General features: G+C 38.2%; 1 protein-coding gene across 3 annotated transcripts in view; it reads right to left on the bottom strand.

Moving 5' to 3' along the window:
* Positions 1-13,589, bottom strand: part of CSMD3 (CUB and Sushi multiple domains 3) — a 688,054-nt gene that overhangs the window by 590,508 nt on the left and 83,957 nt on the right. For all 3 annotated transcript variants that reach the window (XM_054193012.1, XM_054193014.1, XM_054193015.1), the window contains exon 2: positions 10,628-10,850. In XM_054193012.1, the coding sequence (XP_054048987.1) occupies positions 10,628-10,850 (223 nt within the window). The remainder of the gene's footprint in view (positions 1-10,627; positions 10,851-13,589) is intronic.

Here is a 13,589-nt window from a genome sequence, read left to right as displayed (position 1 = left end):
TACTTAAGAGAAAGATATCCCAAGGTAGGCTGATAATGGAAAAGTCTCTTCTTAAGGTCAGTTAGCAGAAAGTTACCTCCACCTTCCAATAATTACCAAAAATTTTTGGTTAGTTGGTTGGTTTTCATTTGGTTTGGTTTTGGTTTTGGTTTTAAATCCTTACCATTTAACTTTGGACCTCCTTGCTAGCTAGATGAACATCTAACCATTTTTTCCTAACCTGCTAAAATCCTGGCTTCTACGTAATAATGTGAGCATAAGTTCAAGAGACCAGTTGCACCTCGTCTGGACAAGCACTTTCTTTAATCAGTTTTAATTTTCTACCTTTCACTCCCAATGGGTATCTAGAAATTTAACATTACATCAAAATATTCCCAAGAGTATAGCACAATTGATGTGAGCTACTATTCTTTCAGCTTTGTATTTTTAATCACAATGCCAAACTTTTTATTACTTCAATATATTTTCTTCATAAAGCAAAATTTTCAATTGAAAAAATCTCCATTTAAATGTCTTGCATGCTCAAAACCCATCTCTCAGAGCTGAATATCTATTTACCATTGCATTCTGCTACATTTTTTTAAATTATCTTTGTTTCTCTTACCTACAAGCTTTGCTGTATTTATGCTGTGTGTCCCTCTCCATGTTCAGTCCATTTGCAACATTCTACATGTCTTCTGTTCACACCTTAGCCGTATTTATTTTTTTGTTCATACAGTGAAAATTTTCTTGTTTAGATTCATTCAGTTCTGTTATCTGTCTCATCATTTTCCACTTTGATTGCTGTTTCACTGTGCTTTCTTTTTTTTTTTTAATTGCCATTGTTCCCTCCTTCAGTCTGCATTGGTATTTGTTCTTTTTTCCTTCTGTTTCTGTATCTTTTCATTGGTCTTTGTCTAGCACTTATACCTTTTTAGTTTCTCTTTCTTTGTAAGGGGAGAGTGTCATCCCATTTGATTTTGTTCACTGGTCCCTAAGTTCTCAAGTGAAATTTCTTCTTTTCTTCTCTTTCCATGCAAATAGTAGAGAAAGCTAGAGAACTGTGTATCAGATGAAAGAAAAATCAATGACTTCGTGATCAGCGGTTTGAAGGTGTTTCCAAAGTGCTGAATCCTTAATTTGATCCTAATCAGATCACAGTTTCTGCTCTGGTTGTCAATTTGGACACAAAGTGAACAGTGACAAGAGAAGAAAAGTGCATGTCTTAGGGCATAATAAACAGTGTGAGTGGAAAAAACTCAGAGCTACAGTTGCCTCTGATGAAAATGGAAAATGTTTCAGGAAATGGTCCATTGTCTCCCTATCAACTACATCAATATCCAAAAAGACTTAAACAGGAGGGTGAAAAAGGAAGCTTTGTACTTTTTCAGTTGTTAAATTTAGTTGGGAATGAGACCTGAATTTCTGCAAATATTCCACTCTGACATGTCTTAAAGGCTTAATAACAAAATAGTCAAAGAGATTTTGTCTCTGTTGGATTTATCTAGAACCTCACAGAGTTGCCTTTTTTTTTTTCTTTATTTTATTATTACTGAGTCTGCTAACCTAGAGGATAACCCTAATAACAGGATTTGAAATGGCAGTAACAGAAGCCAGATAATAACAATACTCAGACGGGGTCTTTATATGGCTTAAGTAAACAAGGAATTGTTCATATGAGAAAGAATTTACAAAGAACAAAAGGGTACACATGCATGAAGTTACAAAATGGAGTTACGTGCAACAATGCTTGCATTCAGAAAGGAGAATCAACACACCATCGTGGCATTTTGCCCAGACAAAAATAAGCACTAGCTCTGGGCACCCTGTACTACATCTTGTAGTACTGTAGATCACCTAAAGACAAAGGAAGTGGGAAAGGAAAGACAAACTAAAACAAGGCTTAAAGTATGGAAATTCTGTAAGTGGAAACCCTGACATAGCAGACGTAAAGGAAGAAGAAGGCAAAAGCAAGGAAGAAATGTGGGGCTTTTTTTGTCTTCTGGTATTGATGAGAATGAATATGAGAATGATTGGAGCACTTTCTAACAATAATTGCATAAATTTGGCTGGAGATATTAAAGGATGTTACATAGATATAAACCTTCACAAAGATTTAAGGTTAAAGTTCTAAGGACCAGAAGAAGGAAGGAGTCTCAGTGAGAAGAAAAAAGATTGCTGTAGCTACCAGGATGGCCTTAGGTGACATATAACAGGTTGGAGGTTGCACTGATGTTAGCAGCATAGCCTAATTGCTGCCTGTTTGACCCAGACTTCTATCGTTTAAAAGGAGAAACACATATTCAGCAGAGTTAGAATAAGAAATGGAAAAACAAGCAGAGCTATTAAATGAGGGCACTAGAATTTTCTGCTGTTGCTAACATTCATTCTTTTGCTAGCTTTCCTTCTTCGTAAAATTTCTGTAAGATATTTTTGACAATTTAGCATTGTCAAATTGTAAATTATAATTCTTCCACTTTAAAACTAGAAAGTTTAATAGGCAAAATCTAGTATTCCAGAAAAATATTTTCCCCTTTTAAAATTTGTAATTGTTAGTATTTTAATAAGTGCTATTTATTTTTTAATTAAGAAAATTCCTAAAGTATCCTTGATTTTACTGTGGGGTTTTTTTTGTTCTTTCTTTTGTTTTGTTTTAATTTATCCCATGCCCTGAATGTTTTTTAAAAAAAAACAAAAACAGAAGTAGAAAAAAGGATGTGTGTTGCTAGCATTTCAACACTGTAAAATCAAAATAATTTAAATTATTCAGATAAATTATATCTTATATTTGTAAATGGTTCTGAGCTAAAAAACCAGTGTTTGATTATGTTGTCAGTAATACCTGGCACACTTATGACGGAGAGACGGGTATCTGACAATGCTATCAGGCCAGGAGCAGGCACTGATGGGGTAACAGCAGGGTACTCAACTCATCCATGTGGGTGTTCCCTTACCAGCCAGGGAAAGCACTCATCCTGCTCCTAATGTGGTCCTCTAGACCAATGAAGAAGGTCCAACTCCTATGGCATAGTCAGAGCGGCTGGTTTGGCTTTTTGTCCTGGCATGTCCAATAGTTTTCTGTGCCCTTTTCAGTTAGCATAACCTCAGCCCAGAGCCAAGTAAGCAGCCAACTCACCTGCCTACAATCCTAACAATATTTAGTATGAATTAAGGATTCATTGCAATTTTGCATGTTTCTATTCCCAGGGTTTTTTTCCTCTGCTTTTAATTAGTTGGACCAAAGAAATGAATTTTAACTTCATAGTCAGTACCACACATTGTAAGTGGAGCAATATCTATTATTCCATATGCTATGTAATTAAAAAAAAATATTTTCGTTTTATTTAAGTTTAGTTTTGAGCTTATTCCTCTGTTATGTGATGACAAATATTTTTTTCAGTATTTTGCAATACCATTATCAAAGTATGAGTCTGTTTATTTGGTACAGAATTCAAACCTTTGGAAGTATTAGGATGAAGAGAGCATACCCAATTAGATTTAACATCCTGAGCATCCTGAAATTTTAAAGAACTTCTTACTAATCTTCTGAAAACTGCTTTTTCTATCCAAGTGGTTGGGGAGTAAATGTTAAAATGGAGGCCTACTTAGGGAGTCAGCTGTTTAGGAGAAAGCAATTCATTGACTGTGAAAAGGCAGTGGATGTCCCTAGAAATTTCAGTGAATTTCTCCTATGCAGCTCAGAAGCACTGATCAGGTAACCTGTGCATTTGATTCCTGTTTGCCTCAGGAGGGAATGCAGATGAAAGGATGATTCATCTTGCTTGAAAACAAGAGATTAGAAAAGATGAGTATTAGCTCACCTTTTAAACACTGAGAATATTAGAGCTTCCTTCCATTCAAATCTCTAAAGAGGAAATTAACCGTTAGTAGGCAGAGAAAAGTTTTTAATTCATCCTATTAAATATTTGGTCACAGTGACCATTTCAACATTTTAAAATATCTCTTCAGATAATGCTGGTCTTGCAGGCTCTCAAACACAAGCAGAATCTGTATTTATTAAGTGTTCAAAAATTTTAGTTTGTGCTGGTTTGTCACACCTCCACTTCTCATGATTTTTAGATAAACGTATCCATACGTCTTTTCACTTATGCAAACAAATGAATAGTTGTCACAAAATGATTACACCTTTTTGCTAACAGTGGAGCTTTCCAAACTTGCATACCATGTCTGTTCTTTTGAAGACCGCACACAGTGAAATTTTCTGATGTTTTTTACCAGAACATTATGGTAGACTTGTCATTTTCTAAATAATTTTATTTTCAACTTTAGAAAATACATAATTTTGGCTACAACAAAACTGCTTTCTGAACTTAAACATGTGAAAGATTCTTTTAGTCAGAATGAGACAGAAATATACTGCATTTAATTATTCAATTTATCACAGTACAGTAGCAGCAGGTATGCATTTTTTTCTCTATTTAAAATAGAATTTGTTTCATTGATTTCAATACAATGTTAATTTTGTGATTAATATTTAAATTTCAAATTGATTAACTGGTTAGGTAAGGGCAATTTTGGAAAATGCATTGCCTTGGAATTGTGAACAGAGCTTGAGTATGTAATCACAAGTTATTATTCGATTATTTAAAACTATACTGCAAGTTGGGGTAATTAATTAGAGCAGAATACTATATTTTAGAAAACTACTGAGTATGACATCTCTTTTAAAAGTAGTGTTCAATTCTAAGCACCTTACTCCTTCAAAAAAAAAGGACAAACACACTTTTTGGTATTTACTGATAGTATTTTACGCATCATGCTCAGAAATTTAATTTAAAAAAAGAAGAAAACAAAATATTATCTAAGTTGTAAAGTAAAATACTTGCAAGGAAATATCAGAATTCAGGTTGGCATTCTCTCATCCACCTTCATATGCACCATATCACTGCCACTAATACCACCTGTTAAAATTAATCGTGGTTTTCACACAGAATCACACAGAATGGTTCGGGTTGGAAGTGACCTTAAAGATCATCTAGTTCCAACCCCCCTGCCATGGGCAGGGACACCTCCCACTAGACCAGGCTGCTCAAAGCCTCATCCAGCCTGGTCTTGAACACTTCCAGGGATGGGGCATCCACAACTTCCCTGGGCAACCTGTTCCACTGCCTCACCACCCTTGCGGTAAAGAATTTTTTCCTGATATCCAATCTAAATCTACCCTCTTTCAGTTTGAGGCCGTTACGCCTTGTCCTATCATAACACTTCCTGATAAAGAGTCCCTCCCCATCCTTTCTGTAGGCCCCATATCACTAATCAAGGAGTGACGTGAAGAATGAAAAATTCTTATAGTTAGTCCCACATTTTGTTTTGTACGATACCTAAATCTTGCTTTAAAGGTAAGTATTAAATAATTTTCTCCCAGACTTTTCTATGCAGTGTCAGGATCCTGAGTAAACCAATAGACCTTCCTGGCCCTGACCAGCCTTAGCTGGGACTTCCACACACCACTGCCCATGAGTCCTGCATTCAGACCATGCTACAGCACTGTCTCTGTCCCTGCCTCCTGTATGAGCCTCTCAGCCCTACTCTGTGAGTACCTTAGCTGCCCCTGTTTCTTTTTAGTCCCAGCTGGACTCCCTGGAGGGATCCTGGACCTGGTTCATCACTTGACATGTAGGATGCTGTCAATGAACCCTGTACCAGTGCCCTCCTCAGCCCCCCATGTTCAGCCCCTGCTGGATTGTGCTGTCAATGAGAGCACAGCCTGAGCAGGTCATCCTCAGCTCCTGGCTTATGCCCCTCATGGAGCAGCCCTTCTCCTGCCACTCCCTAATATATGGCAGTACCTACTACAGTGAATTATTGACAAGTCATGCTAAAAAATATTTGCATAACATGCAACAGGTATCATCAAATGATTCCAATTGGCTTTCACAAAGCAGTTGATTTATGTGAAAAATGGAACAGGAGTGCTATATGGAAATGCAATGCTTTCATTCAGAATAGCAGTTAGAAGTATTAGCTACTTTCAAAAATAAGGTGTATACAAAGTTGCAACTTAAAAGTAATCATATAAAACCAATGCCTGATTTTTTTTTTTTTTTTTGAGGGAGCTAGATGTGTAAGTGTGAAAGGAAGGGTACACAAAAGTCACAAAGATGCACAGGGAGGGCAACAAGAAAGTCCTAAAAATAGACAGTGTCTATGACATGACCCAGAAAGACACCCAAAGCTGGAAGCTTGGTTCAGATACAGTAAGTAATACTATCTTTCTGCAAGCAAATTTTTTTTTTGTAGGTGATTACGAGTATGATTTATGGAAATATATTAATTATATTGCATTTAGTTCACAGCTTTAAACTATTCTATGTTTTCTCTATTTATAGTTTGAGACAAAGATCTAGCATATCAAATATGCTAAATCAAGCACATACAGTAACACAAAGATGAAAGTGTAATATTGACTGTACACTTTCTGTAATGGCCATATCTGACATGCTTCTCTTCCATGCCATTTAAGTGCCCTCTAAACCAGCTAAGGCTATTAAGCATTCACTGAAGACAGTCAATGACTGCAAAATTCAACAAGATTCAATTCTGAGGAGAGCAATTAACGAAGAAGTACAAAACTGGATGAGAATGGAGTCGGAGGCCATGAGGTTCACAAATAGCCGAACTGCAAAATCATTATGATAAAATCCACTGTCATGCTAGAAAGTTCCCACAAAAAACTGTATCTCAGTAAAACTTTAGTTGTTTAAGTAAAAACCTTCTTGAAAAATAAAACTCTAGGAAACATCACCTTACTACTTGCTACAGCAATCTGAGAAAATAAACGTCACCATGAAAGATTTAGTAAAGCTTGCCTACTTCCACTATCACACTTTCTTAATTTAAAACCCAACTCTCCACTCACACAAATGCGTACTATTTTTCTACTGCACCCACACGCTGGCAAGATCTCATAAGTCTTGCAAAAGTAGTCTATTTCAAGACCTATATGGAGGCTTAATCATCTTTTCCTTTTTAAGTGCCGACTTATTCTATTCTCTTCTACAAGACTCCTTATGCATTTCCTCGCAAGAATGTAGTACCATCCTAAATTCACAATACCAAAACTTTTGAGCATACCAGGCTTCCTTTACTTTCTTCTCGAGATACCAGAATTTTTTAAAAAAATGTATCCCAAAGCTATAGCTTTGAAGGCTTGGAAAGAATCCTGCACTCATATATCTACACATGTAGATGGGTAGCTGTAGATCTATGTGTACAGATAGAGATACGTAGATATGAACATACATGTGCATATAGATACATATAAACCTTCTCGGTAGCTTGAACAAGATATACAAAAAAAAAGTTTCTGTCTTTGCAAGATATTATTTTCCTCTTCCTTCCATCCTCTTAGCTTCATTCACCTGTTTTCTCTGATGCTCATTAAAACTGTAACTCAGTAAGAACCGTAAATTCCTAAGAGTAGTAATTGTTCTATTTTTTTGCACTTGTGCAGAACATTGTTCACATATTCTTTGAGATTACAATTCAGAGTGGATTCACCAGTAGAAGTCTTGATTGACAGTGAGGGCCTTTTTGGACTCCTACATGTGATCAATTCTCCATGTGAATTTTATCTTTTGAGGAGTGGGCAAAAAGATGGAAAACTGCATGTTCTTGGTTTTTCTTGTGAAAGACAACTATCAATTCTTTTACTCATGGGTTCCCTCTTTCCTGCAGCTGGTATCAGAATAGCACACAAAAACTCATGAAACAGGAAATACAAATGGAAACACAGAAGTAAAAAGAAAACAATTTAATTACAGGTACATTTCTCCTATCTGCTAGGCAACACCAATGGTAGTGAAGAGAGTGGGAATATGTGAAACAACCCTGCAGACAACAATGCCAGTGAAGAAGGAGGAGGAGGAGGTGCTTCAGGTGCCGGAGCAGAGATTCCCCTGCAGCCCATGGTGAAGACCATGGTGAGGCAGGCTGTCCCCCTGAAGCCCATGAAGGTTAACAGTGGAGCAGATATCTACCTGCAGCCTCTGTAGGACCCCACGCTAGAGCAGGTGGATGAGCCCAAAGAAGGCTGTGACCCCATCGGAAGCCCACACTGGAGCAGGATCCTGACAGACCTGTGAATTCATGGAGGGAGGAGCCCATGCTGGAGCAAGTTTTCTGGCAGGACTTGTGACCCTGTGGAGGGACCCATGCTAGAGCAGTCCATTACTGAAGGACTGCGCCCTGTGGAAGTGTCCCACACTGGAGCATTTAGTGAAGAACTGCAGCCTGTGTGAAGGGGTCATGTTGGAGAAATTCACGGAGAACTGTCTCCCGTGGGAGGGACCCCATGCTGGAGCAGGGGAAGAGTGTGAGGAGTCTCCCCCTTGAGGAAGGAATGGTAGAGACAATGTGTGATGAACTGCCCACAACCCCCATTCCCCCTCCCCTTGTGCTGCTTGGGGGGCTGGAGTTAGAGAAAATTGGGAGTGAAGTTGAGCCTGGGAAGAAGGGAGGGGTGGGGGAAAGGTGTTTTAAGATTTATTTTTTATTTCTCATTACCCTACTCTGATTTGGTTGGTAATAACTTAAATTAATGTCCCCAAGTCAAGTCTGGTTTGCCCATGATGGTGACTGGTGAGTGATCTCTCCCTGTCTTTATCTCGACCTACGAGCCTTTTGTTATATTTTGTCTCTCCTGTCCAGCTGAAGAGGTGGAGTGATAGACTGTCTTTGGTGGACACCTGGCATCCAGCCAGGGTAAACCCACCATGTTACCCATTTGACAAAAAGAATTCACTTCCTGCGCAGATCTGAGATGAAGAATTTTACTGTCCTAATTTCCTTCTGGATGTTCCCTGATTAGGAATACATATTACATTCTTCATCACAGTATCATAGAACTACACAAGCATAAAATAGTTTGGGTTGGAAGGGACCTTCAAAGATCATCTAGATCCAATGCCCTGTCATATGCGGAGACTCTTTCACTAGATCAGGCTACTCAAAGCTCCATCTCACCTGACCTTGAACACTTCCAGGGCATCCATGGCTTCTCTGGAGAACCTGTTCCAGTGTCTCAACAACCTCATTGTAAAAAATTTCTTCCTTATATCTAATGTAAGTCTACCCTCTTTTGTTTTAAAACTATTGCCTGTCATTACAGGCCCTGGTAAAAAGTCCCTCTCCATCTTTCTTATAAGATCCTTTTAAGTATTGAAAGGCCACAATAAGCTTTCCCCAGAGCCTTCTCCAGGCTGAACAGCCCCAACTCTCTCAGTCTTTCCTCACAGGAGAGGTGTTCCAGCCCTCTGATTGATTTACATGGGCCTCCTCTAGACCTGCTTTGACAGGTCCATGTCTTTCCTGTGCTGGGGGCCCCAGACCTGGATGCAGTACTCCAGGTGGGGTCTCACAAGAGCAGAGCAGAGGGGCGGAATCACCTCCCTCAACCTGCTGGCCACGTTTCTTTTGATGCAGCCCAGGATATGGTTGTCCTTCTGGGCTGTAAGTGCACATTTCTGGCTCATGTTGAATTTTTCATCTACCAGTATTCCCAAGTCCTTCTCTGCAAGACTGCTCTCAATCCATTCATTCCTCAGTCTGTATTGATACTGGGGATTGCCCTGACTCAGGTGCAGGTCCTTGCACTTGACCTTGTTGAACCTCATGAGGTTCTCACAGGCCCACTCCTCAAGCTTGTTAATGTTCTTCTGGATGGCGTCCCTTCCCTTAAGTGAATCAACTGCACCACTTAGCTTGGTGTCATCTGCAAACTTTCTGACAGTGAACTCAGTACCACTGTCCATGTCATTAACAAAGATATTGAATAGTGTTGGTACCAATACCTGAGGGACACCACTTGTAACTGATCTCCATTTGGACATTAAGCCATTGACTGTCACTCTGGATGTGGCCGTCCAGCCAATTCCTTATCCATTGAATAGTGCACCCATCAAATCCTTACCTCTCCTATTTAGCAACAAGGATGTTTTGTAGAACCTTGTCAAAGGCCTCACAGAAGTCTAGGTAAATGACAACTTCACTTATAGAAGTCAACAAAGGTGATAATAAAGATAACTAGTATATGTATGAATAATATATCTGTTGCTATTGCATAATTATTATGTATCCTTCAAGCTGCAGACTTCCAGAATTCTGAAGTCGACAGTGATAAATAATGTGCAGTGACCCATCACCCTCTTGATTTTTCACACTTCTTTTCACTCTTGTTATCCCTTTGTGTTAGAAGATGCTCATACACAGTTGCAAAAAAAAATACCTATTATTTCTGTCTTCAGTACATTATCTTTTTCTGATCTCTCTCAAAAGACTCCTGTTGCAAAGATTACAAAAGTTCCACTGCTACTAGATCATGCAAACTGAGACCTCCACAATCTTATATTCAATTTACGTTAATTTATCCATGCTCATATGCTTCTTAATTAATTACTTTTTGTTGAGACAAATTTTATATGAAGGCTAGATTAATTTTAGCACTTACTTTAAATAGAATTAAAGCACATCATATAGATTTTAAGACATGTATGATTAATGAAAGAAAGTGCACCTTAAAGTCTAAATAAAAAAGATTCCATTATTTCAAAATATTAGCTTTAACTATTTTCTCAGTTATTTTTAAGATACAAATAAGAGTTATATTTTAATAATATTCATTCTTTACCTTGTCCTAAAGTTTGCAGGATGAGGATGCCCATCATATAATGACAAATAATCATATTCTTCTTCTAGAGCAAAAGACTGAAAGACAATCTGTATTCTGTTTCTTTCTTCTGCTATTATAACCCATGTACAGTTTGCACCATTTGGATATCCATATGGGAAGCCAGGGCTTTCTATAGTGCCGTTAAGTCCTTTTAAAGTTCCACCACAGGTATAAATAAATCCTAAAAAAAAAACCAAACAAGGATACAGAAGTTAGCAGTCCATTTTTATATCAACCTTCAATAAAATATGTCATTGGAATTCATGATTTCTAAAAAATTATCAAAATACTTCTTTGCAAGTACTGCATTCTGAAAGGTAAAGCCCATGTTTTAATACAAATCCTGACCACTTAATGCAAAACAACCCCACCCACCTAACAAATGTGTTTTCCATACTGTTTATGTAAAGACATATGGTAGCATCTTTGCAAATAAATATATATAAACAACATCTATGACTAAATTTGGTTGCTTATGAAGCAGAGTATTTGCATCGATTCCCTGGTTTTTTTGTAAACAGGAAGAGGAGCATCCAGAGCAAAGTAAATGAGTCTTCTTTTGGTGCAGGTCTGATATGGATTAGATCTATTAACACTCTGCTGCTCTTCCCCAGATTTTGGGACTGGAAGAGGCTGAAAGGCTGTTTATTATGATCAAGGTTTTTTCAATCAATAATTCTAGTTTATGAAAACTGTGGACTTAAAGACTCAGTGTTAATAGCCATTTGTTGCATATTATCTCATGTAAATAACTGCATTGTGCATTTGTAACCAGAAAGGACTTAGTAAGCTTTTCTATATTTAAATAAACTATTAAAATGAACAGCTTACATCTTTTGACTGACCCCAAGTGGGTGTTGTGGTTTAACCCCAGTAGCCAGCTAAGCCACATATAGCTCACTCCCCGCTAGTGGGATGGGGGAGAGAATCAGAAAGGTTAAAAGTGAGAAAATTTGGATGTTGAATTAAAGACAGTGTAATAGGTAGATCAAAAGCGGCGCAAATCAGCAAAACAGAATAAGGAATTAATTGGCTACTTGTAGCCAGTACCTAAAGGGGGCCTACAGGAAAGATGGGGAGGGTGTCTTTATCAGGGAGTGTAGTGATAGGACAAGGGGTAATGGTTTTAAGCTGCAAGAGAGGAGATTTAGATTAGATATTAGGAAGAAATTCTTTACTGGGAGAGTGGTGAGAGTGGAACAGGTTACACAGAGAAGTTGTGGATGTCCCATCCCTGGAAGTGTTCAAGACCAGGCTGGATGGGTCTTTGAGTAACCTGGTCTAGTGGGAGGTGTCCCTGCCCATGGCACGGGGGTTGGAGCTAGATGGTCTTTAAGGTCCCTTTTAACCTGAACCATTCTATGATTTTATGATTCTATGATTCTACTTTGGCAGGCAGGTGTTTAGCCATTTCCAGGAAAGCAGGGCTCCATCACACCTAACGGTTACATGGGAAGACAAACACCATAACCCTGAATGCTCCCCCTTCCTCTTTCTTTCCCTCAGCTTTTATCATTGAGCATGATGGGGTATGTTGTGGAATATCCCTGAGGTCAGCTGGGGCCAGCTGTTCCAGCTATGTCCACGCCTAACTTCTTGTTCATCCCCACCCTATTTACTGGGAGGCTCAGCATGAGAAACAGAGGTGGCCTTGAAGCTGTACAAGCACAGTTCAGCAATAACAAAAACATCCTCGTGTTATCAACACTGTTTTGATCACAACTACAAAACATAACACCGTAGGATCTACTATGAAGAAAATTTAACTCTATCCTAGCCAAAATCAGTACAATGGGTCAAAGATGAAAGGTGGACCTGCCCATAGATCCTTTTTAATATGAATATTTCCAAATGTCTGAAATGGCCCCTACATTCAAAAGCCAAATTTTCTTGGACTATAAGCAATTTTCTTTTTATATAGAAAATCAATTTTCTGAGGAAAAAATTGAAAACAAGAATAATTATTAAAGGATCTCCCCTGACTCACTGTGTCTTGCCAGGGCAGGTCCTTTCCTATACTTTTGCTCTCAGTTCTAACGCTCAGTTAGAACAGTTCCTAACTCCTCTAGGTCCTTAGGATATTTATTTTTTTTCCATCAGTTTTGCAGTCTGACTGTAGGTTTACATTCCCTCTCCAGGTTTTCTGCTCTCTTATTAGATCAGTTTTCCTTCTTTGCCTTTTGCACCCCTGAAGCTTCTCTTCCCTAAGCGTGCTCAGAGCAAGCCCCCTCTGCTAGCAAGGGGATTTCATCGACTGAGAGAAAGCACAAAGCGCTCAGCTGCTCAGCATGCTCTCTCAGAGAAACATGATATACATTTCATAACAAACTACAAACAAACAAACCAGATGCCATCTCTTTAATTACACACACATGTATATATTTGAGCTCATTAAATCATCTTCTTTATGGCACACTCACAAGCTTGTCTTCGTGTTGAGCATTTAAATGTGCAGAGACCCCTTTCTCTGAAGTACTAAGCAGAAATCTCTTAACATTTTACACTTTGTATTGCTACACTGTAAAGTAACTTTTCTTGACAACAGGAGAGAGACACATCCAATATTTTTATCTTGGCTTTTTCATATTTAGCTCCAATGAGAAAACATGCCTCTTATGAAGTGTGATTACTCTTTTACTACAAATATATCATAGATATATAGGACATAGAGGGAATGGAGATCATCTTAGAAAGTAATTAGGGCTTTATTTGCCTCATCTGACATGTATAGCAAATTGACCTTCTACTGCAAATTAGCTTAGAGAATTCATTTTCATATCAGTGCCTATGCACTTTCATTTGTTATCAACCTTCATTGCCAGGAGTCTGTTTTATTTATGTCTTTCTGCATCTCTCTCATATATTACAACTATTTTAAAATCTCCTTTATGTGTTATTATTTATTATTTAAGCTCAGCTG

Source organism: Rissa tridactyla, chromosome 2 (genome assembly GCF_028500815.1).
Source record: "Rissa tridactyla isolate bRisTri1 chromosome 2, bRisTri1.patW.cur.20221130, whole genome shotgun sequence".
Taxonomy (NCBI): domain Eukaryota; kingdom Metazoa; phylum Chordata; class Aves; order Charadriiformes; family Laridae; genus Rissa; species Rissa tridactyla.
Note: the sequence above shows the minus strand (reverse complement) of the source record. Positions and strands in the feature narration are given on the sequence as shown.